General features: G+C 30.2%; 1 protein-coding gene and 1 long non-coding RNA gene across 2 annotated transcripts; one reads left to right on the forward strand and one right to left on the reverse strand.

Moving 5' to 3' along the window:
• Positions 1–5,911: 5,911 nt before the first annotated feature.
• Positions 5,912–20,393, reverse strand: LOC111702112 (innexin inx2). The gene is made up of 17 exons (XM_023473690.1): positions 20,375–20,393; positions 19,579–19,636; positions 18,399–18,455; positions 17,989–18,020; positions 15,335–15,421; positions 14,722–14,804; positions 14,160–14,249; positions 12,739–12,876; positions 12,158–12,213; positions 12,012–12,102; positions 10,214–10,288; positions 9,848–9,900; positions 9,292–9,376; positions 8,935–9,064; positions 6,759–6,816; positions 6,225–6,321; positions 5,912–6,121 (listed from the first exon to the last, which is right to left on the reverse strand). The coding sequence occupies exons 2-17, from the start codon at positions 19,593–19,595 to the stop codon at positions 5,996–5,998; spliced, it is 1,275 nt and encodes a 424-aa protein (XP_023329458.1). The 5' UTR covers positions 19,596–19,636; positions 20,375–20,393; the 3' UTR covers positions 5,912–5,995.
• Positions 20,394–21,364: 971 nt separating this feature from the next.
• On the forward strand, positions 21,365–23,511 carry LOC111702111 (uncharacterized). Its single transcript, XR_002765358.1, has 5 exons — positions 21,365–21,507; positions 21,574–21,608; positions 21,727–21,800; positions 22,771–22,828; positions 22,943–23,511. It is a non-coding gene; the product is annotated as an uncharacterized LOC111702111 (long non-coding RNA).
• The last annotated feature ends 315 nt before the right edge of the window (positions 23,512–23,826 follow it).

Raw genomic sequence — 23,826 nt, forward strand, 5'->3', positions numbered from 1 at the left:
CATCTTTCCAAGATTTCAACGTTAGGTTTAAGGCGTAACCTTAACCTTGAGTCTATACTTAAAAATACACAGTGCTCACAGGATGTTCACAAAAAATACAAACATATAAATACATTTTAACTATTCATAAAAGCACAAATATCAATTCTTAAAGAATCTGTTACATTCGTTTGTGAATTTTACAAAAAAGGAGTTTTAGTTTATGTAAACACCCAGCAGAGTTCCCATATACAGAAATAATTGATTCCAACCATGATCTGACATTCTTTGTTAAAAATATGCACTTTGAACTCCATTACACGTATTACATATTTATCACACAGTTAAAGTTTAAGGTGCATATTTATAAGATTAGAGAGAATAGATATAACGCAGTTAAGCTATCTCGGTACATGTCTTATAGCGTAATTCAGGTATGCCGCATGATTTTAGTTAATAATGTTAAGCATTCAATTGAAACACAGTTTCAATGAGTAATGTCATTATGTCTAAGTTTACTTCAATAAATCCTAATGTACAACCCACTGAAAGTTTACAGAATATCATGTTTACTAGATTTTTACTACATAGACAATTGTTTGTTACCCCTCTCCCCCCTCCCCTCCTTCCTATTTACTTTTCTTCCCCCCTTCCCTCCTATATTCATCCAGCAGAGGGATTTGGTTAAGCAATATCCAGCCTTTCTTTCTAGTTCTTCATTTTCATTTTCATTTAAACCTCTTCAAGTTTCATTTCTCACTCTTAGGACATTCAAAGCCATTCAGCTGAGGTATTTCTTATTTTTCTTTATTCTTTCTCAGTTTTTTTCTTTTTCTGAATCTTTTGTTTCTTTTTTCTCTATTTTTTTGAACTGTGAATTTTTTTTTTAAGATCTTATTTTTCTTTTGATCTTTTTTTCCTTATTCTTTTTAATCATCTTTATTTTTATGTTGGACCTTTAATTGTTTGCTCTTCTCAGCAGGGGTTTAAGAAGTATTCCTTTTCCGTTTTTTGAAGAGTTGTCCTTCTCATTCTCTGGTTAACTGAGCTTTCCTTCTCATCCATCCAGAATAAGATATACATGTTGCATTATCAACTTTGTTTAAACTGCATATTTGCTTTTCCAGGGGAAATAATGCAACTCAGTTAAATAAAGCCAATGATTCTCTGCATTAAAAACATGTCTCAATTACTAAAGTTACTTTAAAATTGTAATTTGTAAAAAAAACATTAAAACAAAAAATATCCAATTTCTAACATTTCAAAATTTACAGATACAATATAAAAAAACTATTTTTACATTTGTATTTTCCATAAAAAGAAAAAAAAGTTGTTGTTTTTAAACATCCTGGATCGTGTAAGTGATCAGTTTTATGGTTCTGCCTTAAACTAGATATCTATTCAAGAAAACCAATGCGTAGTATGTTAACTCTGTTCAACTTTAATAGTTTTTTTTTCCACTTGCATCACTGTGCTCCCAAGTCGGCAGGAGTAACAACAACTTTACTCTATTTTTGGTTTTAGTCATGGCAACAATCATATCCACAACAAAAAGAGAATAAGAGAAAGGTGTTAAAACGTAATTTCTCTCAAAAATTGATTGTTTCTTCAGAATTTAGTCATAACTGTTTATTTGATTGAACCACACACCAACAAGTAAACATGAAAATTTCTATCAGAGTCATCTTTGTCTTGGTGTATGCCTGTGCAATAGTGGTAATTCAACCAGAATCAAATCCCTACAACTTCATCATTGATAGCTCCGGATTCGCCATGTCAATTTTGAGCTCATCTTTTCTACTGATCTTCCTAACATCTAGGCCTCAGGGGAAAAAGAACTTCATAAATCGAGTTCTAACTTTAATAATGATTTGCTTTCTTTTAAACACTGCAAGATGCTTCCTGCTGTCCATGGCGGTCAACTTCTGGGCAAACAATCTTATTGAATTTGCGGAGACATATCCCACTCTTGCAACAATATTTCTGTCCAGCAGATGTTATGCAAACATATTGACATCTCTTTTAACTGTAAAGGTCAGTGGAAGATTACTGCTGTATGTAAAGCCAGTAATGTTCCATTACATACCTCCCATTACTGGAGGTGTGATAGCTGGTTTAATATCACTGAGTATCACCACACTTGATTCTTCCTATTGGTCAACATGTAGGAACTGGAACTCTACAGGAATGGAGATTGTTGAAACTGAAACTAGACTCCAAGGAATATTAGACATGAACAAGACAACTGAAAAAGAACCTAATATTACTGTAGGCTCTAGCAACTGTAAACTTGATACGAAAAACCAGAACCTTACCGCAGAGGGAAAACTGAATGTCAACTTGATGAACAGAGTAGAGGAAGGTTTCTTTTGTTACCCACCAACCCGATTGGTACTACTGACTTTATTCCTACTGCTAGATATATCAAAGTATCTGTATGTAGGTCTAAAAGAGTATAAAAAACAGAAAAAGAGGAGGAAAGTAAACCCAATAAATGTTTCCATGAAAAAGATGCCTCCTATTTTAAAGACTAACAACAGGGTTAAACTTCAGAGGTATAAATCATTAGAAGGGAAGCCTAAGAATTGTCAACAAAGAAGGTTTTCTCTACAACCTGTTGGGAAAAAGAAAGAATTAAGTGTTACCAAAGATCTTTTGAAAAAGAATCCCATCAAAACTATATGTCAACCTGAAGCGAGCTTGACCAGTAATAATAGAAAGGGAAAAAAAGTGTCTGATGTCCTGAAAGATTTATTACTGAGATCATCTAGTATCCTCACATTATTTGTGTTGGTTGAACTAGTGCTTGTTCTTATCTGTGCCATCAATTCCCCAGCTTCCTCTTTAAAAAGAATTGCTGCCGGCACAGATGTAAAACTGAATGCCTTTATTTTACCGGTTGCATTAGTTGTCTCAGATGAGGATGTAATGTCGTTCTTGGGCAACCTCTTTTGATTTTAAGAAGAACTGTAGGATACTAGAATCTTAACTTGGCTGGAGTTTAAGATTGTACAAATTTTGTAACATCAAAAGAATTGTCAGCTTTCATAAAATTTTGTACATAATTGATTATTACAAAATAAATGTAAGAATTGGCATCATAAATTATGTTAATAATTACTTAACGTAAAAATTGTACTTTCCCTATTTGGAATATTAAAATGTTCCCCAACTAAATCATTAAAAAAAATGTTGGTAGAATGTGGAAGTAAGAAGTAAATGTAAAGTAATGGCTAAGTTTGTTTAATATTTCAAGATAGGAGTTTAAGATCTCAAGAAAAATTTAACAAGGCTTTTTAAAGTTTACACTTTTTATAAAAAATCTTTTAAAAAATTAAAACTTAAAATCTGTCTTTTAATTGTTGGACCTCATACCAAGGATAATTAAACAAACTTAATCTTAAAATTGACAAAATATTTATTCCATGAAGAGGGAAGAAATTAAAACTTTCCTTATAAGTCAGTTGTAATATTGCACTTTGTAATGAGAATAGTTCTAGAATGCTTAAAATATTTGCATCAATTGCTAACCTTTTTCTTTCTGGTAGATGTATAGGCATACACAATTAAGAACCATAGATCAATTGCTTTTAACTTTTGCTTTTATAAAGTGAGTACTTGGATTCAAATTCTATCAGAAATGGTAAAAAAAATACTTTACATGGATTAATTATGTATTTGCTTTTTATTTAGTATTTCGGTAAAAGTACGAATTTAAGAGAAAAAGTATTAGTGAGACTTATTCTAGAATCATGATTATTGATATTTTCATATTAATATTGTTTTGACTGTTTATATTGATATGAAAGCATCAGTGAAAAATTATCAGAAAACCTTATGCCTAAAGGCGGCCAGTCAGCCCTCTCAAAATTTTATAAAATAACCCAATTTTTCATAATCTTGAACATTTTGTAGTTTTAAAACTTTTGTTTTTATTTTTAGTAATTTGAAATTATTAAAAATCAATATTTTTTTCTTTTTTTGTAGAATAAACAGCATGCAAAAAGAAAACTAATGTTCAACAAGATAACATTTTTTTTAGGTAATTTGTTTCATAATTATTAATATTTGTATATTAATATTTTTTTCTCTATTGAAATTAATATTAAAACATCAGAGACAAATTATCAAAAAACCATACTGTTAAATGTGACCGTTCTGCCCTCTCCAGTTTGTAATTAAACCCATTTTTTGTTTATATTTTTGATAACTAAAATTATAAATACTTAATATTCTTTTATTCTTTTTGTGAAATGAACAGCATGCACAATTCAAAAGAAAAACTAATGTTTAACAAGATTAAAATGTTCATTTTTTTCATATATTTTTTCTTGAAAAACTCTCTAGGATGGCAATTCTAGGTATTAATGTTAGAGTTACTGATGAAATCAAAAGTCAATAATTAATATCCTGGGAACTAAAGTTAAAAGCTAAAGAGTTTTGTTTTGAGATATAGATGGGACATTCTATTTAACAATTAAGAGGTGATTTAAAGAATGTACCAGAATTGGAAGATTTAAATTACCAATACATTCCAGATGAAATTCTGCTCAATTAAGGGAAAGAGTAATCACTAATTTTAAATTACAGGTTTTAGATATAAAGTTTTCAGCTAAATTAAAAAAAAATCTGCAAAAATGTTGAGTCCAAATTTGCCTAATTCTTTAAGCTTCCTTGTGTATCAAAATTTTTGTGGGCAATTGAATGCAAATTGTGCTAAAGGGTGTTCTTGCAATTATGGCAACTTCATATTAAATTGCTCGCAAAAAGATTGCGCACAAACTGTTAAAGAAATTAATTAAGGCATGTATTATTAATCTTTGTGTATGCTGAACTCAAAATAAACAATAAATTGCCCAATAATAGACAGTAGACATGCCAAGAAATCAGCCTGCAAGCAGATATGATGAACATTCTGCAAAAATTCTAACACGAATTTAGCAAAAATCAAGTTCAATTCGTGCATACTGAAGCAGGAACTATATTTAATCCCAGAAAAATTCTTTGCCCTTCCTGAACAGAACCTTGTTTATTTGTATGAAACATTTTGAGCAAAACCACAAGCGACTTTGTAAAGAAAAATTTGCTTTTTGATGGAAAGAAAATTGTAATATTAATATTGGTTTTTTTATCAATAATAATATATATCTACACATGTAGATTTAAGAAGAAAAATCATAACTTTTTATATTAGATCTTCTCCAGAATATTAATATTAACAAAATTACCAAAAGACCAATCAAAACTTATAAATGGAAAGTTACAACTTAAATATATTGTTATACCTAATTGAAAGTAAAGATGATACCCTTTTTGTCTTATTTAGGAACCCAGCTAAGCCTATCTTTCTGCTAGGAATAGGCATCATTTTTGACATGAGTCGAGTTTGTGTCGTTTTGGATCTTTAAAAATTAACAAACCTTCGTTTGATAGAACAACCGCATAGTTCAAACTAATAAAGTTTTTGTTTTATGCTATTGACAAATCAATAGTTTTGAAGCAAAAGTAATCATCTTTGTTAGGGTTGTGAATGTTGATTGTGAATTTAGATATGCTTGGTTTCATGAATTTGCCTGCTGTGGAAAAATGGTGTTAAGTATTTTCCCAAGTGGCAATTCCCAAATGTGCAATTTCCCAAATGTGCAATTTCCCAAATGTGCAATTTCCCAAATGTGCAATTTCCCAAGTGGCAACTTCCCAAAGGTTAGGTTAGGCCTTCTGTGGCACCACAGGCTGCAATGGTAGAGTTTCCAGCAAACAAAACCTTTCGCAAAAATATGCGAAAATATTTGTTCGTCTTTTGTAAACTTTTTCGCAAAATTTCGTATTTTTTGGCGAAAATAAATGGAGCGCAAAATGCGAAAACAAAGTGAAATTTCACAAAAAATGAAAATTTTGCATTTTACGAAAACTGTAGTGGAATATGAGTCAATTGAATTCTCAAAATGTTGTATTTTATGATGTATGTAGATATGAATTTTATGTATTTATTTTTTGATCACTTTTACAAGAATTATCAAATAAAGTATTCAGGATTTTCGGATTCCTGCAAATACTCAGCTTTTTCAACACTCTTCTCGTTGGGGGTTTTGTGTTGAACCAATCCTAGAGCTTTCAGGAAAACCCGTTCTTGCGCATTTTCCTGCACAGAAAAATGTTTAAAAGATTTAAACCCCCCCCCCCTCACAAAAAAAAATCAAATGCCTTTTTTAATAATTTGTCGTTATAATATTCGCAAATCCAACCTGATAGTAATGATATGATAGATCCTCCAGGAAAAGCATAAAATTATAGGTCGCCAGATTTCCATGTATAAAAGTCAAGATTTGCCAGTCAGAGTAACTTGAATATTAATACAGTAATAAAGCTTTGAATTAGGAAGACAACTTTTAGACTCAAGTTATTACTTTAAATCGTTCAATGGGCATGAGACACAGCAATTAGGCAGTGCAAACTGACCCATATTTGAATTGATTAGTGATAGTGCATAGTAAAACTGTTTGCTTTGTAACTAAATCAAACACCATATCATGAAGTATTGATATCATGTTGTTTTCATGTTCTAGTGTTTTCTGGTTCTCAGTGTATATATATTTGTATGTATCATTAGTTACATTGTTGGTTAGTAATTTAAAAAACTAATGAGAATTAAGTATACATAAAAATAAATTCAGGATATTTCTATTTCAAATTCTCAAAAAAATAATCACTTTCAATTCATTTAGAGACCTAAAAGAAATTTTTTTACATTATTTTATTGTGTTTATTGTTTCTTTTACCTGATATTTTGAAAGATATATTTTAAGACTTTCTGGCTTCCAGTTTTGTTTTCAGATTCTAGAAACAAATTTATTATTTTGTAGAAGAAAATTAATTCATGGAAAAATTATTTTCATTAAATGTCAAAATGAAAAGAAGAAAAATATAAAAAATATTTTGATAAAAAAATAGAAGTAAAAAAAAGAAGGAACCCATCTTCTCATGTTTACTAAAAAACCATCACTATTAAAAAAATACACGGTTTGGGAGATGTTTTCCTAAACCCTATCCGGGTTGGACTATTTTTAACTAATGCATGCTGTAGCAGGTGCTAAGATAAAAGAATGTGAATCAAGTCTGTAATTATAAAAAAGTGATCATGCATAATGCAAAAAGTTATGGAAAAAATAACTAACTGGGAAACCCTATTAGATATAAGTACATCAATTTTTCAAGAGATTTTCAGCAATAACAAATAAGTTCTGGGCTGTTTAAAAAAAATCACACACAGACCGTCTAGGGTTTCCACGAAATAGGTAAATCTTTTGCGCAAAATTTGCGCTATTTTCGCGCAAATTTTTTTTTTTGCGAACTTTTGCGCTATTTTTGCACATGAAACGCAATGAGTTTTGCGCGGTTTTGCGCTATTTTTTTTGCGCAATTTGCGCAAAACCGGAAATATTTTTTGCGAAAGTTGCGCATGTAACGAAATTTTAGTTTTGCGCAATTTGCGCAAAACCGCAAGTTTTACGCAAAATGTAACTTTTTAGGCAAATTGTCAAAACTTGATATTCTAAGCTTAGAATTAAACAACTAAAGATTTATCCCATACATAAAAAAAATATGAGTATGATAACGATTATACTACACTCAATTGGTTACTTCCAGTTACAAAAAGTTTAAATTAAGGGAACAAAATTAATAAAATAGAAATTAGAGTGTGAAACTTTTAATCCTATTAAATAATTTCGAGCGACCCTTAAAAGCTTTGCCTAATCAAGTATGACTTATATTATTAAATTTTTTAAATCAAATTTCTGAAATCTTTTTAATCTCATATAAAATACTGCAAGAGAGTAACCAATGCCTGAAGAATCCACTTTTAGGAAATATGCATGTCCAAAACTAAAATTGTCGAGAAAATTGTGAGAATTGAACTCTTCTTAACTGTCATTGGTCAATTATGTAAAAGTGACCAATAGGAAGACATTCCAAAACAAGATTTTTCCAGAATTGAATTCTAAGAAACACACACCCTCACCAACCGTTTGATTTTTACAAAATTGCGCAAAACTCTAGTTGCGGAATTGCGCAAAACTTGAGTTTCGCAAAAGCGGAATAGGGCAATTTTTCGCGAAATGACTTTTGCGAATGATTGCGCAAATTGTTTTTTTTCGCGCAAAACTGATGTGCAAAGAAAGAAAAATTTTGCGTTTCGTTCCGCAAAAAATTGCGCAAAAGTTTTGCGAATGGAAACCCTAGGACTGTCCTTTTGCCGTGCTGTACCCAATCCTATGCAATAGAAAGAAGAAAAAACTGCTAACAATCCTTTGCATTAATATTTCTTAAAAGTCAAAAAAATTTTAAGTTGATAATGATAAAAGCTTCCATAATGAGAGTGCTAGGTCAAACAAAACTAGAGCTTGTGCAGGGTTAAACACATTAGGGAATAAACTATGAAATGAATAAACTATGAAATGAATACACTATGAAATGAATAAACTATGAAATGAATAAACTATGTCCTGACAATTTTAGTTTGTTTATAAACAGGGTTGCCCTCAATGGATAAAACTTAACAGACGACTGTAAAAAATTTATACTGTCTTTTTCATTAAATTTATCATTTCCATTAACCGTAAACTTGTTTTTTTCTTTGTTAAATCATGAAATAAGCCATAAAAAGACTATTATTGAAACAGAAAAACTTAATTTAACCTTGCAATTGTCATATTTTAAAAGTTTTATGTGGTCTTTACAGTCTCATTCTGTGTTGGGTAACCCTGTCACACTAAACTAAGTAAGTGGGGTAGCTTAAATATAAGCCTATGATAAGCCGGGTACTGTAAAAAGTCTGGACGTGCCATCAAAGTTGAAACCGGGGCTGGCCAGTACCTGTCGCTCGTCACTATACAAGGCCGGTACAAGAAGTCTGTCCTGTTTGAATTTAAATTGACCCTAGTTCGCCGTGTGTACCTGCCCAGAGAGATGTCGCTACGAAGAGACGGAAAGCTGGTATAAAGAAGAGCAGAGCTCTCCCCAGCATGTGTATCGAAGTGTACAGTATGACTCCAACCAACCAAATTCCCCAGAAAACAAAAAATTTCTAAATAATTAGTTACAAAATTTTAAAGAATGCATTTGAATAAGAGTTCTTTTGGGCATAATTTTTTTCAATTTAGAAAATATGCGTTAATAATTAAATGTTATGGAAAAATAAAAACATTTGGCAAAGTCTGTCCATGCAATGCTCAGAAAAGAAAAAAAAATATGTGAAGTGCCACATGTCTTTTCCTAGTGCAGTACGTTTTTATGGAGTACACACATAACTACCTGGTGCAGTACATTATTGGGGAGTACACAAAGGGCATCTACAGTTATTTTGTTTCCAGCTGATCCAAACTGACTGTACTCACATCTACAAATCAGGCACTAGTGGTTTTCTTGCGCAAAAGATTTTAGTACATTTTTGAAAATAAATTCAAATCTTGTTAAAAAAGGAATGTAATAAAATCAACAACCATAACAACAACAACAATATTAAAAAGAAATAAAGTTAAACCAGAACTTTCTAAACTAAACATTGAAAAAATCAGACTGTTAATTCTGGATTCCATAAATATAAATATTGTTGAAAAAGAACAGAAAATAGTTATCAAAAAAAGTACAAAAAATAATTTATTAAAAATACAAAAGCATAAATTTATCAAAAATACAATAAATATAGTTGTACACGCGTGCCTCCGGCTCCACATATATGTATCCCATATAAAAAAAAATCCAAAATTTTTTTTTTTTTAAGTATAAATAGTATAACCATTATTAGTCTAATAATATTAACATTGGAGACGTCTAAAGATAAAGAATATCCTCAATGTTTTGAACCAACCTTGAGCGTATAGGAAGGGACCATTCAAGCATATCAGTTCTTTTAGATTCAACCTTTATAATAAATATAAAAAAAGATGACTCAAAATTATTTTGGACAAGTTTTATAGAAAACATATCAAATAAATATTGGAAAATTTATTAATTTTTTTGTCAAAAATTCAAATTTTCTAATTCTATCTCTTTACAAACTGATGATGTAAACCTTTCATCTTTTAAACCTAGACTATTTGATCTACAGAATTCATAGTTTGAAATACCTAAGGTCTACACCAGTACAAGGGTTGCAAAAAATATTATTAGAGAATCAGAGAGTGCTAAAAACTATTTGTTCTAGTTTTTTTCAAACCAAATATCAAATTCTTACTTGAAGAATATCCTGGAATAAGGATAGTCCATGTTTAGACATTGCTCCATCCAGAAATCCATCAGATATCAGATACTAAACTTAACTATATATCAGATACTAAACTCAACTATATCAGATACTAAACTCAACCATATATCAGATACTAAACTCAACTATATATCAGATACTAAACTCAACTATATATCAGATACTAAACTCAACTATATCAGATACTAAACTCAACTATATATCAGATACAAAACTCGACTATATATTAGATACTAAACTCAACTATATCAGATACTAAACTCGACTATATATTAGATACTAAACTCAACTTTATATCAGATAATAAACTCAACTATATATCAGATACTAAATTCAACTGTATATATTAATTATTTATACAGTGGTGTTATGGATAATGATACAAATTATGATAATGATTAAAAGATCAATGATTATAATATCAATAATGATGAAAACGATATTAATAAACAAATTAAATAAATTTGTTATAAAATTAACCTTTACATACATATTTATTTGCCCCCCTCCTATACTTATTATTAAACTGTTTATAGTTTTAGGATTAGACATGTTATGTGTAAAGTTCTCTTGAAGAAAGATGCATATTCTAATCTAAGTAAAACATGATATGGTAATAAGAGGTTTACGATCAATTTTGCCATCAACAAATGGGATATGCTCAAGGAGTATGAAATATAATGAAGAAAGGATACCCCAGCCCGCCCTATACCATATAAAATTATACATGCTTTGCAGACGGTACTCAATTTGAATAAGAAATAGAATAACACATTTTTTGGATGAAAAAAATATTGGCAATACAAACGTATTTTTGACCATATAAAAATCAGTTTTGTTTGATATGGTAAAGTAAAAAAAAACATTGAAAAAATTAAAAGACGACCTAAAAACTCTTTTTCAAATGGAATACCGTCTGCAAAGCATGTATAAATCATATGGTAGGGCGGGCCGGGTCGATCCCTTCTCCATTATATTCTATACTCCTTGGATATGCTCCATATACTAACGAACACAGTTAGAATAGATGTTCAAGAGACTGGAATAATCACAAATTAACGAATAAAAAAATGTTTTCTCATGAATGATCATAATAATTTAATGATAGGGAATGAGTTCTAAAATGTGAAAGTTCAATCGTTTGTCATTAAATCGCTATTCAACTCTCGTTAACGAGAATCTAACAGTTTTAATAAAATTTTTTCCTCTCTGTCCTTCAATACCTTTCCATCTATCTACTTCTTTTCCTCTCTGTCCTTCAATACCTTTCCATCTATCTACTTCTTTTCCTCTTTGTCCTTCAATACCTTTCCATCTATCTACTTCTTTTCTTCTCTGTCCTTCAATACCTTTCCATCCATCTACTTCTTTTCTTCTCTGTCCTTCAATACCTCTCCATCTATCTGGTTCTTTTCCAGTTTCCTCTCTGTCCTTTAATACCTTTCCATCTATCTAGTTCTTTTCCTCTCTGTCCTTCAATACCTTTCCATCTATCTACTTCTTTTCTTCTCCTTCACCTCACCTTGCTTTCCTTTAGTTCTAAATTGTTTTTTTTTCATTTGGTTTGGTTTAAATTTAACATGTATTTACTGTTGCAAAAGGGCCTCACATCAAAACAACCAGCAATGATTAGAGAGGTTTTGGCTAAATTAAAATGTGAAAATTGTGCACAATTCCTGTAATTGTTATTTATTAAAATATTTAGTCAACAATATATATATCTATCCATATATCAAACCTATCCCTTGATGGAACTGCCTTACAATACCTGTAACCAAGCAACTATAAGGCTTAGCATCTCAATGATTGAAAATTTACAGATGTAAAATCGATTTGAACCCAAACCATTCAAATACAGCCTAAACAAAAATGAATTAATGTTTATAAATTTGATTTATTCAAAATTTCCACTACTTAGCAAGACCCTCTGTTCTTTCACATCCAGATGATGTTAGGTTTAAAACATTTCCCTAAAATATTTGTGTTAAAATATAAAAAATTGCCTAGTATTGTTATTTGTTTTGGTTCGTTTGTAAACATTTGACTTAAAACTTTCTGCATTTTAAACTGTAAGCTTTTAGAATTTGCTTTAATAATAAATTTTGCAATATTTTTTCCTAATAAACCAAAAAAAACTATCGGTTTAAAAAATTTTTTTTTTTTTTTTTTTGGCATATATTGTCTGTCAGAGTCGGAATTTAGCATAGTGTATTGACATTTTTTTGGAATAAACAATTTAAAATCATTTAGGATATACCAAGTTAAGCCCCAGAAAGAAATTATAGACGGAAAAAACAAACTAAAAACTATTCAAAATGATTAACAACAGAAGAAAGAGACAAAAGTTAAAATCAATTTTTACATTAATTTTTAATATTAAACTTTCTAATTTAAAAATTCTAAACTTGTGTACGTAAATTTGTGTATATCAAAGAAAAATTAAATGATATGACAACATTGATTTTCGAAAGACGACATAGATTCTCAAATATTACCAGTTCAATTATCCCGCAGTTATCTGGTTCAGCATCAATAAAGAATTTGGGTTGTTTTGCCAGAGTTCCAATCATGTTCATCATTTGACCACCTTCCCATCCGTACCAAATATACCGGGGTAGGTAGAATAGACCAGCCTAAATATACCAAATATACCGGGGTAGGTAGAATAGACCAGCCTAAATAGTGAGTTTAATGCTGAAAGTCGACCAATAAATTGCATATCATGCAGTGGATGAAATAATATCGATGATCCAGTGAGAACCAGAAACTCTGGAATAGGAAAACGACTTTTAGACTCGAGGTATGATTATTGCCATCTCCTTCAAACCTTCAAAAAACTATTTATATCTTATTTGGATTACAGGAGAGTTTTGGGAAAAGCAATAAGGTATCATAGCTCTCCTGCTGCAGTAGTTTTAAATATTTTTAATGTTTTGTTAATGATTTATTATTACTACAGAAATTATATGACTTGATATGATTTGAAAATAGTCCAATAAACATGAGAGACAGCAACTGTGTAAACAGACATCCATTCACATTGATTTCTAAACAATTTGTTTTGTAACAACATCAAAATACACTAATTATTGCTCCAATGTCGTCTTTCTATTCCAAGAATTTTCTAGATCTCACATTTTTTTAAAATTTATCATGGAAGTAACTTTAATCAATTACGAGTCAAAATAAAAAGGAAACTTCTTTTAAATTTTATTTATAAAAAAAACTTATTTATTTAAAACTTCATAAATGAGATTACAATTAATCAGAATGTGTATCATTTTATTACTAAAAATCTAAATATTTCACTTAAAGGGACATGTAAGTGGACAGTCCAATCCATGCAATATTGGCAATGTCCGATTTACAACGGTTCTCTTGAAACCTTAATCAGATCAAAAATGTGGAAGATATTGTCGCTTTTAATAAACTTTCAAGATGTACCGTTGTAAATCGGGCATTGTCATTTTTACATAGAAGGGTCACTTGAAATTATCATGCTTACATGTACAATCCTTTTAAAGTTAAAGTATAAAAGCAAACTAATCTTAAAGTCAAAGAGAATAGAATATTTATTAGAGTGGAATTTGATAGGAAAAAAGTGCAAAACGGCCATTTTGTTGTAAATCAAATGATGTTTTTTATCCACCTAATTCATTTTATAAAGTTTATTTAACAGCTTTAAAAAATTCGAAATTGAAATGGATAGTCTAGGTAACATACTGTATTAATGTACTCTACTGCATATAATTTGTGAACATTTACATGCATGATTTGTACACTTTGAACTCCCTTTCAGGCTGAAAGGGACTGGCAAAATTTATACCGGGGGATTGTCTAAATTCCACTCTAATATATATTCTATTCTCTTTGCTTAAAGTTCTCACTCGATAAATATTGTTAGACTTATTTTTACCTGAAATAGAATAACAATTGCAACCCATTGATAATAGGAGTGCTTTCTGCCACATTCTTCTTCACTACCACAGTCCATCTCTACCACACTCTTAACATGCATTTTTTATATGCTCTGCCACATGAATGTTTTCTTTTATATGCTCTGCAACATAAATGTAATTATATGCTCTTCCACATTAATGTTTTTATATGCTCTCTCTGCCACATGAAAGAATTACTTTATGTTTCTTTAAGCAACTACATTTTAGTCAAAAGGAATTGAGTCTTTGCCAAAAACTCTGATTTTCTAACATCTATATCTTTGCCATTCAATGTCGTAGACCTTTGATATTTCAAACTATTAATTCTGCTAGAGCTTGTAATCTAAGTCTGAAAACTTTAAGATTTACACCATCAGGTTCGATAGATATAGGGATTGGAAAGTTTTAGTTTGTTGCAAAGACTCAATTCCTTTCTTATGGATATTCTATGCTGAAGAATTAATTATTTTCGTTTTTGATTTTTCAAAAAAGTGAAAATTATCTATCCCTCCCTACCCATATCTGTCTCCCTACCCATACCTTATTAGATTTTGGCCCTGCTCCCTCTATATTCCATGCCAGTGTTTCTGTTCCATGAATATAGCAAAAAGAATCAAGGAAATCTAAAAACAGTATCAGATAATTTTAGTTACACGCTTAGGTAGAACAAATCATTAAGAAGAGTTTAGACTACACACCTTTTGAAATGGCAAAGCTATAGAAGGTTTGGTCAAACTTAGTAAAATATCTTTAACAGAAACATTTTAATTCAGTTTAAAAAAAATGTTAGTGCCCTGAGAGCATAGTTTCAAAAATTTAATCAGTGATAAGCAATAAACATTGATATTCCAATAATCTTTCCTCTTTCTTTCAATTAGAAAACTTAAAGCCTTGGCATTATTTCTAATTAAAAGAAAGTCATTTATAGGCATTATTTAAAAGTCAGGCAGGGACCGGATCTTATGAATTTAAACCAGATCTAACGACGGTTCAATTATGTATATTGAATCAATGATTTAGGATGTGTCAAGGTTCTAGAGATGTAAACTACACTTCATAACTACAGATAAGTATTTGAATCGACGGTATGGAGTTCAGCGACCTAACTTAAATCTATTAAATTCTGGCTCCAGAACAAAGTTAGTTTTCTGACCTAAACCTGGGGCTTGAGGATGAGATGTTAGACAATCAATGGGATCTCCAGCATAAGTATTTACTGTTATTATAGCACTGTAACCAACTAAACAATTAAAAATCAAAATTAAAATTTGTGAAAATGATATCCTTTATTTCTATTCAACGTTACTCTTATGATAAAGCTTTGTTTTCATTGAACTAATCACTGATATAGTAATAATACACGGAAAACCAAGCTATGGGGTAGATCCTAATAGGCCTTTGAAAGGCCGGGTACTGTAAAAAATTTGGATACGCCTTCAAATTTGAAACCGAGCCGGATTGATAGTGTTTGGTCGTGCACCGGTACTTGCCGTCGGTACAAGAGGTTGGTCCGGTTTTAATTCAAGTTGACCTTAGTCTATTGAATATACTCAAAACTAGATAGATGTAAATCCCAGTCATTAGACAAGCCAGGCAGATACGGAGAAAATTGATTTTTAAGTGTCTAACTTTTAACGAAATATTGAAATATAGCCAATCATTTGGTTAAATTTATTCCAGCACAGTCCAAGAACGTAGGGCCATTAATATTTTTATAAATTCTAATCTAATAAGGCATGTATTATTTTCCAGTTTAAATCTTATATCTATTTATGTCATTGTAGGGTGAAAAAGTCACTTTATCACCCGAGAAAAGGTAAATATTAGGTGTGATAAATTCCCACAAATTGAATAAAAATAATTTTTACATTTAATGGAACCATTCTTGATATTTGGAATTTTATTTGTCATTAGAATCAATTTTATTTGACAAAATATAAATAAATCAAATTAAATTGTGACTGTAAGCATAATTTTAAGTTATCCTAAATTCAATGTCTCCATTGTTTCTTTTTAACAAGTAATGCACAATTCACTCTTGAAAAGAAACCACAAATAAAAAAAACAGTTTAAAGGGAGTGTTTGCGAAAAATGAAAGGGGGTATAGGCTTATGGCGAAACATTATCGATGGTGATCGCGCACTATTAATCGTTAATTCTATCTGTTGTGTCTATAAGCAGAAAATTGTTAAAACAACTCATACCAATTTAATTTCATTCCAAACTAATCATTCAGATATTTCAACTTATAATCATTAATAATTTTCAACGCATTTGTATATAGGGATGTTAACGTTTTCATTTTTCAGAAAAACGATCGTTTCGTTATGAAAACGACGACGAAAAATCGAAAACGAAACGATCGTTTTTAAAAATGATCGTTTTTTTAAAAAGTTCGTTTTTTAAAAATGGTCGTTTTTAAAACGATCGTTTTTCAAAACGCTCGTTTTTAAAAACGATCATTTTTCAAAATGATCGTTTTTATAAAATTCGTCGTTTCGTTAACGATCGTTAACGACGACCCTTCTCGTTAACGATGGACCTTCGTTAACGATCGTTAACGACGACCCTTCTTTAACGATCGTTAACGACGACCCTTCGTTAACGATCGTTAACGACAACCTTCGTTAACGATCGTTAACGACGACCCTTCTTTAACGATCGTTAACGACAACCCTTCGTTAACGATCGTTAACGACGAACCCTTCGTTAACGATCGTTTACGAAGAGAGGAAACCGACCTGAAGGGAATCTGTACTTATCATTGAGTAGTTTTTAAGAAAACATCAAGGAGTTTAACTCCCCCACAACTGTTAAACTTCATGTAAGACGACATTCAATAAAGTTGCATGTAATTTTTTTCCAAAAACGACCGTTTTGATAAAGTTCGTCGTTTCGTTAACGATCGTTAACGACAACCCTTCGTTAACGATCGTTAACGACGACCCTTCGTTAACGATCGTTAACATAATTGTCAATAAAAATTTTTTTCAAAAACGATCGTTTTTTTAAAAACAATCGTATAAAAAACGGTCGCAAATCGTTTTAATAAAAACGATCGTTTACAAAAACGATCGCTATTTGTTTTCTAAAAGTTCAAAACGAGTGGGTCGTTTTTAAAAACGATCGTTTTTTTCCGAAAACGAAACGATCGGTTTTGAAAATGAAACAAAAAACGATCGTTTAACGATCGTTTTCAAAAACGATTAACAACCCTATAATTGTATATAGTTGATACTTCATGATATTTTTTATTTGTTACATATACAGTGCACTTAAAACGACGACTTTTTTGCTAAGTGTCTCTGCCACGTTGTCTCATTCTGAGCATCAAGAGTAGAGACACCTGGCGGCCATCTAAATCAAAGTGATTAAATACTAAAGTGGAACAGACTAAGGCAACAACGACAGGTTGGGCCATAAGGTTTTATTTGGTTTGGAAATAATTGCATGAAAAAATTTCTTTTGGAAAGTAAAGACTAGAAAAAATAGACTACATCTGTCAAAATACAAAAGTGAAGACAAAGAGATATGTACATTTTGAAAATCTTCATTTTTCGGTATCACAAATTGTGCATTCCTTGTTTTACAGATTATTCATTCAGGCATTATTGTGCTGTCTGAAATTATATAAAAATAATATAAAAACATATATATATATATGTGTGTGTGTTTTTAAATACTTGGGACATAAAATGTCGTCATCCAACTATGAGTTTGGTCCACTTTAGTATTTAATCAATTTGCAACAAAATAGGGTTTTGAGTCCCTTTAAAATTATAGATAATTGAGCATATCTAACCTTACCTAGAATTGATACACATGCAACATAATGAAGCCTGTAGAGTAAATTTCATGTCATTTTATTTCTTTAATTAAAATATATTTTTCGTACTAATATCCTTCCACATTACATTTTTGTTGATAAAAAATATTTATTTAATCATGTTATTTTTTATTTAACAAAAAACATTTCATTCCTCACACTCGAATTTTCTTATCCCTATATCTGTTCAACCTTTGATCTTGAAAACCTTGACTATTTGATTTTGCGGAATTCATAGTTTAAAATATCAATAGTCTACTGAATACAACATCAGTTATGAGAATAAAAAAAAATAGAGTTTGAGATAAATAACCAGTTCCTTTGATATTAATAACTGATCAAAATAGGAATAAAAAATGTTAAAATTTAGATTTGATTATAGACATGTTTCCTTAGCATGTAATTATCAGTCTTGACTTCATCTAGCTCCAACAGTACACTTAGACCACTGCACACAAAACAAATAAAAATAATTACTTAGACCACTACAAACAAAACAAACAAAGATAAATCCATGCCAATTTATACATTTATACCACTACACACCAAACAAATAAAACTCAACTTATACACTTAGACGACTACACACAAAACAAAGAAAGATAAATCCAAACCACTTTATACATTTAGGCCACTACACACAAAACAAACAAAGATGAATCCAAACTAATTTATAAACAATTATGGCCACTACACAGAAAAAAAAATAAAAATCAACTTATACACTTTAACTATTACACACAAAAAAACAAAGATCAATCCAAACCAATTTAAACATTAGGCCACTCACTACACACAAAACAAATAAAAATCAGTACTTAGACCACTACACACAAAACAAACACAGAGCAATCCAAACCATCATATAGACTTAGACCACTAAAAATGAAACAAACAAAGATCAATTCAAATTAATATAAATACTTAGGCCAATAAAACAAAGCAAATAAAGTTCAATCAAAACCAATAAATACACTTCGGCGATGAAAAATAAAGCAAACAAATATCAATCTTAAACATTATATAGGCTTAGGCCACTACAAAACAAATAAAAATAAAATCCAAACCAAATAAATTTTCTGCAGATTTTCTGGAATTTTTTATTGAAAAGACAACATTTTAAGAATTTGTAGAAATCTGCAATTAAATTGATAGAAAATAAGAAATTTAATTTATTGATGAAAACTAAATAATTGATTCATTTGAGAAATACTTTTACTTTATTTTTCGTGGTCGTTATTAAATAATTTTAAAAACCCGATTCTGAAGCATACCCACCTAAATTTATGATTTTAAACTTGGACTATGCACTAAAACTCAGTAATTAAACATTGTGGAAACATTTTATATGTCTCAAATGAATCCTAAAGAATTTGTCCACAACACTGCATACTCAGTTTAACTACTGTACATATTTGGTTTGTTCCTTTAAGGGTTTTACAAATAATACATACTCTACGATAAATCTCTAAAAAAAAACTTGCACACTCAAAAAAACTAAAAAAACAACATTGTCACTAGAAACTTAATTAGTACACCAAAACTGAACCTAGTTTAGTATAAATACTAACCTTAATACCCCATACATGATGAAGTTAACGTATTACTGCTTCTCACTCATGTACTATTCTATTAATAAAGTAAAAGAATATTCGAATATGGTTTTCAACAATTGGAATGTAAATATTAATTTTCTTCGACTTCTAGAAAGTAAATATTAATGTTTCTCATATAAGAAACAGCTTACAAAAAAAGTATTCAACAAATGCAAGCATCTCTCTGTAGATGAATAATGATAAGTCCGTTATTTTTAATTAGTCAAGGTTAACCCTATTCCCGCTGGGGGGGGGGGTCAATTTGACCCCCCGCTGTAGTTTTTTTTACATAACTCAAAAAGTGTTGGTCTGAGGCTGTTGAAATTTTCTGACTTTTCTTACATACCCAAAGCCCTCCCTTTAGGCCTAAAACCGGGCTTTAATACTAACTGCCTGAGTCCTCAGGACCCCCCAGCGTATCCTGGTTTTCAAGTACCCCAGCAGGGATAGGGTTAAAAAAGATACTGTTGTGAATCTGAGCGGGCACTCTACAAAGTTTTAAGAGATAATAGTAATTAAGAAAGACAAAGAAAACTTAAATTCAAATTTTTTCCAATTCCTATATCTTCAATCGGATGGTAAAACCTTTTTTTAAATTCATGGTATGAAGATATGAAGGTCTTTGCAGTTTGCAAAACTATAAGGATTAGAAAAATAGCGTTTGGGGCTAATGTTAAATTCCTTTGTCATGTATATTACTTAACTCAAATCCTTCATTAATGTTATCAATAACTGGATTCATAATAGTTTGATAAGCATATATATTACATACATTTATCTGGGTGAACCAGAAAAAAGTGATTAGATTTCTTGAAAGCATGAAGATGGAAATCAGGTCCAAGCACTAATGCTGAGTGATCTAAAAAGTTGTTTTTGCAAATGACACCTGAAAAACGAAAGAATGAATACAGGGGAAGGCTGAAGGGGACTATTGATAGGTCTAAATGCCTTGTTGGCAAAAAAAGGTTTTTTGGATATTAACCAGAAAGAATTTTAACTGTTTCTAAAGAAATTAATATGATATTTCAAAGAAACAGAAATTCAGAATTACATCTATATAATAAAGCTCTTTGCTCACATTTATATACATATATTTGTATATGTTAGCTATAGCTGGCCAAACGGCTGAACCAAATTGGCTGAATTGTTTGAGATTTTTTAAGTGTTTTGAGGGAGCCCTTTGATACCACGGGGATAACATAGGCTAAACAAACTTCAAAATTATTTCTCAAAATTTAAATTTTCTATGAAAGTTCAATTTTTTTAATTAGATTTTTTTCAAGGGTTTCTAAAATTCCATGGGTAATGCCGGGCACTTTAGCTAGTTTATAATAATTTACTATAGTTTTTAATTTTGATATTTCATTAATTGGCTTAAATACTGTCAGTTTCTTATATTGTAAGATGAGAATTATATCTACAGTAAGCTTTGGATTAAATTGTCAAAAATTCTGATTAAGTAATGATGAAAAAACTGTTGACAAGGTTTACAATTACTTAAAGGATGAGACCAAAAAAATGTTGAAAAAAGTCTGATTTTAAATTATTTGGGATTTCAAACTTAAGAGGTTTTATTTCTTGTACTACATAAACATTTTAATAAAGATGTAATTTATAGCAATGCGCAGTAATGTTAGGGGTTTGGATTGAATTATGTGGAGCTTTGGTTTCTATGAGAAACCTTGAGCAACTTTTGACCTTAAGTTTACAACCTTTAACAATTAATTTTACTTCTGGATTTGATGTATAAAATTGATCCAATAAAAATTGGACTGTACAGTGAGAAAGGAACTTAATTTAATAACAAAAAAATCAGAAAATTTGTTTAATTCCATCACATGTAATACTGTGTTAGGTGTTGATAATAGTGATCATCTGCTTCCTAATAACCCATGCTCAAAAACGGTAATTTTTAATCAAATTGTGATTATTTTAATTTCAAACAAAGTTAGAAAAATAGATAATGTTTAGGAAAAGTGATGCTACTGATAGTAAAGGATCAAGAAGTAAACACATTCAAAACTAAAAAATAAGTCAATAATAAATAGTTTTTTTGCTATAACTAATAAATAGTAGATTCAATTTTAATGTTGATTGCATAAGACATATTGCCTATGTTTGCAGGAAGGAAATCATTACAAATTGGTAATAATTTGTTCTGCGGAGAGAAGAACACCTTAGGAAGGAGATGTAGAAGGGTAAGGATAATCTAACCAGAGCTAAAACTTTAGAATTGTGGATATCAAGATTATTACTTGATTTAATACTTTTATTAATCTCAACATAAACTAAATCTTTAGTTAGTTTCCAGAAAAGTTTATAAAATTCAATTAATCAGAGGGACATTTTGAGAAACCCAAGCAGCTAATCAGAAGCCAAGATATTTCAAAATTTTGGCCCGTAATCATTGAGAGAATTCTTCAAAGAAGTGTTTTTCAAACAAAGAGAAAAAGAGTGGATTAAGCTAAAATCTTAAGTGTCCAAAGTATATATTTAGATTGAGCTATCGGGATTAAAGGTATCCAATTCTAAAATTTTCAGAGGCTGAATTTAAAGAATAATTGAGCCTGGCGCTCTATTGGATCTGGTTTTTAATGCTTCATTGCTGTTTAAATTCTTTAAATTCAGCCTCAGCTCAGACTTAAGAATGTTATGTATGATATGATAAAATATTCTGTGGCTATGGTTAGCATTTTAAAAATTCAACCATTTGCTAGTCTAGGATTCAAAGTTTAGGGCTGTCAGGACTGTTTTTCCTAACAATGATCTCTCAGCATATAGAAAAAAACCTTTAAGAAATATTATTACTACTCAATTTGTGAAAAATAAGTTGCTTAAAGAAATTGCAAGCAGATTTATAGTAAGGAAATTCCTTTTGATTTAACTTAATTAAAAAATGGGCAACACTTTTACATTTATATAATTCCTACCTTTTACATTTATATAATTCCTACCTTTTACATTTATATAATTCAAAACTCAGTAGTCAGTTTAGAATCATGCTTAAAGTTTCATATTTTCAATTGTTTTTGAAGTTTTGATCTTCCAAAAACTATTTTAAAAAATTTATATCACATTTAGAAGTTTACATAAAAATCCATTCCAGTAATTAAATGTTTCCAAAGGCTTAGGTTTGTTAAGAAAAACCCAAACTTTTTTTAAAAATAGGGAGGACTTTGCATAAGAATGAATAACCGCACTTTTAGATGCCTAAAAGAAAGACCAGGTAATTTCTACATAACTTTATTCAAGTTTATATTTCCAAAATTTGTTTACTCTTTTCATATATACAAAATAAAATATGTTGGTTCTTTGAGAAAATAAATTTTGTCTTGTTTAGCTGGTAAAAAGCCAATCCCTCTTTCGGAACAATTGTTTTCCAAGAATCAGGTAATTTTAAAATTCAAACATTTCAAAATATATCTTTTCAGTTGGTGTATAGTTGCAGGAATCATGAATGCAAGGAAACAGACAGTATAAATTTAGAACTGTTCTTTCTGCGCCCAAAAGTTAAGAGTATCTTTGAACAAAACTTCTGAGATTCCTTTTTGGGGTTTATACATTTGAATTAAAGATTTACATTAAGAAAAAGAATATAAAAAATATATAAAACTATAACCATATAAAAAATGTTGAGATACTTACAAAACTGCCTCACCCATCCGTGAAACCCTATTTCCAACATAACAAAACCCTGTCTGAAGTTTTGGGCTCTGAAGTCTCATCCTGTACCATGATGCTAGGTGCAGGAGATGCAGACCACATCTTGGTCAACGAATTGCCATTATGGCAGAGGGATTTTATAGTTCAAAAAGGTGCTCTGGTGTTTTCTTGGGTGAAATCAACCAAAAGATGGAAGCAAACTGCATCTAATCTTTATGATCAAAACACTTGTTTGCAATATATGTACATTCCTGAATCTTTTCAAAGTCAAAAGACTTAATGTTAAAGGCAAATTTGTATCTAAAGGAATTGAGCTTTAGCCACAAACTCTGATGTTCCAATCCTTTTATGATTGCAAACACATTGTCATATATATTTGATATTTCAAATTATGAATTCTATTACGATCAAATAATCTAAATTTGAAATATCATCAGGCTACACTGTATCCTTATCTTGGTGAAGTAAACGATTAAAAATCACTTTCTTTTAAAAGAAAGCGACTCAGAAGGGACGGTCGCTTAATAACGTATTAAAAGTCTGAAAATTAAAGGATTTTTA

Source organism: Eurytemora carolleeae, unplaced genomic scaffold (assembly GCF_000591075.1).
Source record: "Eurytemora carolleeae unplaced genomic scaffold, Eaff_2.0 scaffold482, whole genome shotgun sequence".
Lineage (NCBI taxonomy): Eukaryota > Metazoa > Arthropoda > Copepoda > Calanoida > Temoridae > Eurytemora > Eurytemora carolleeae.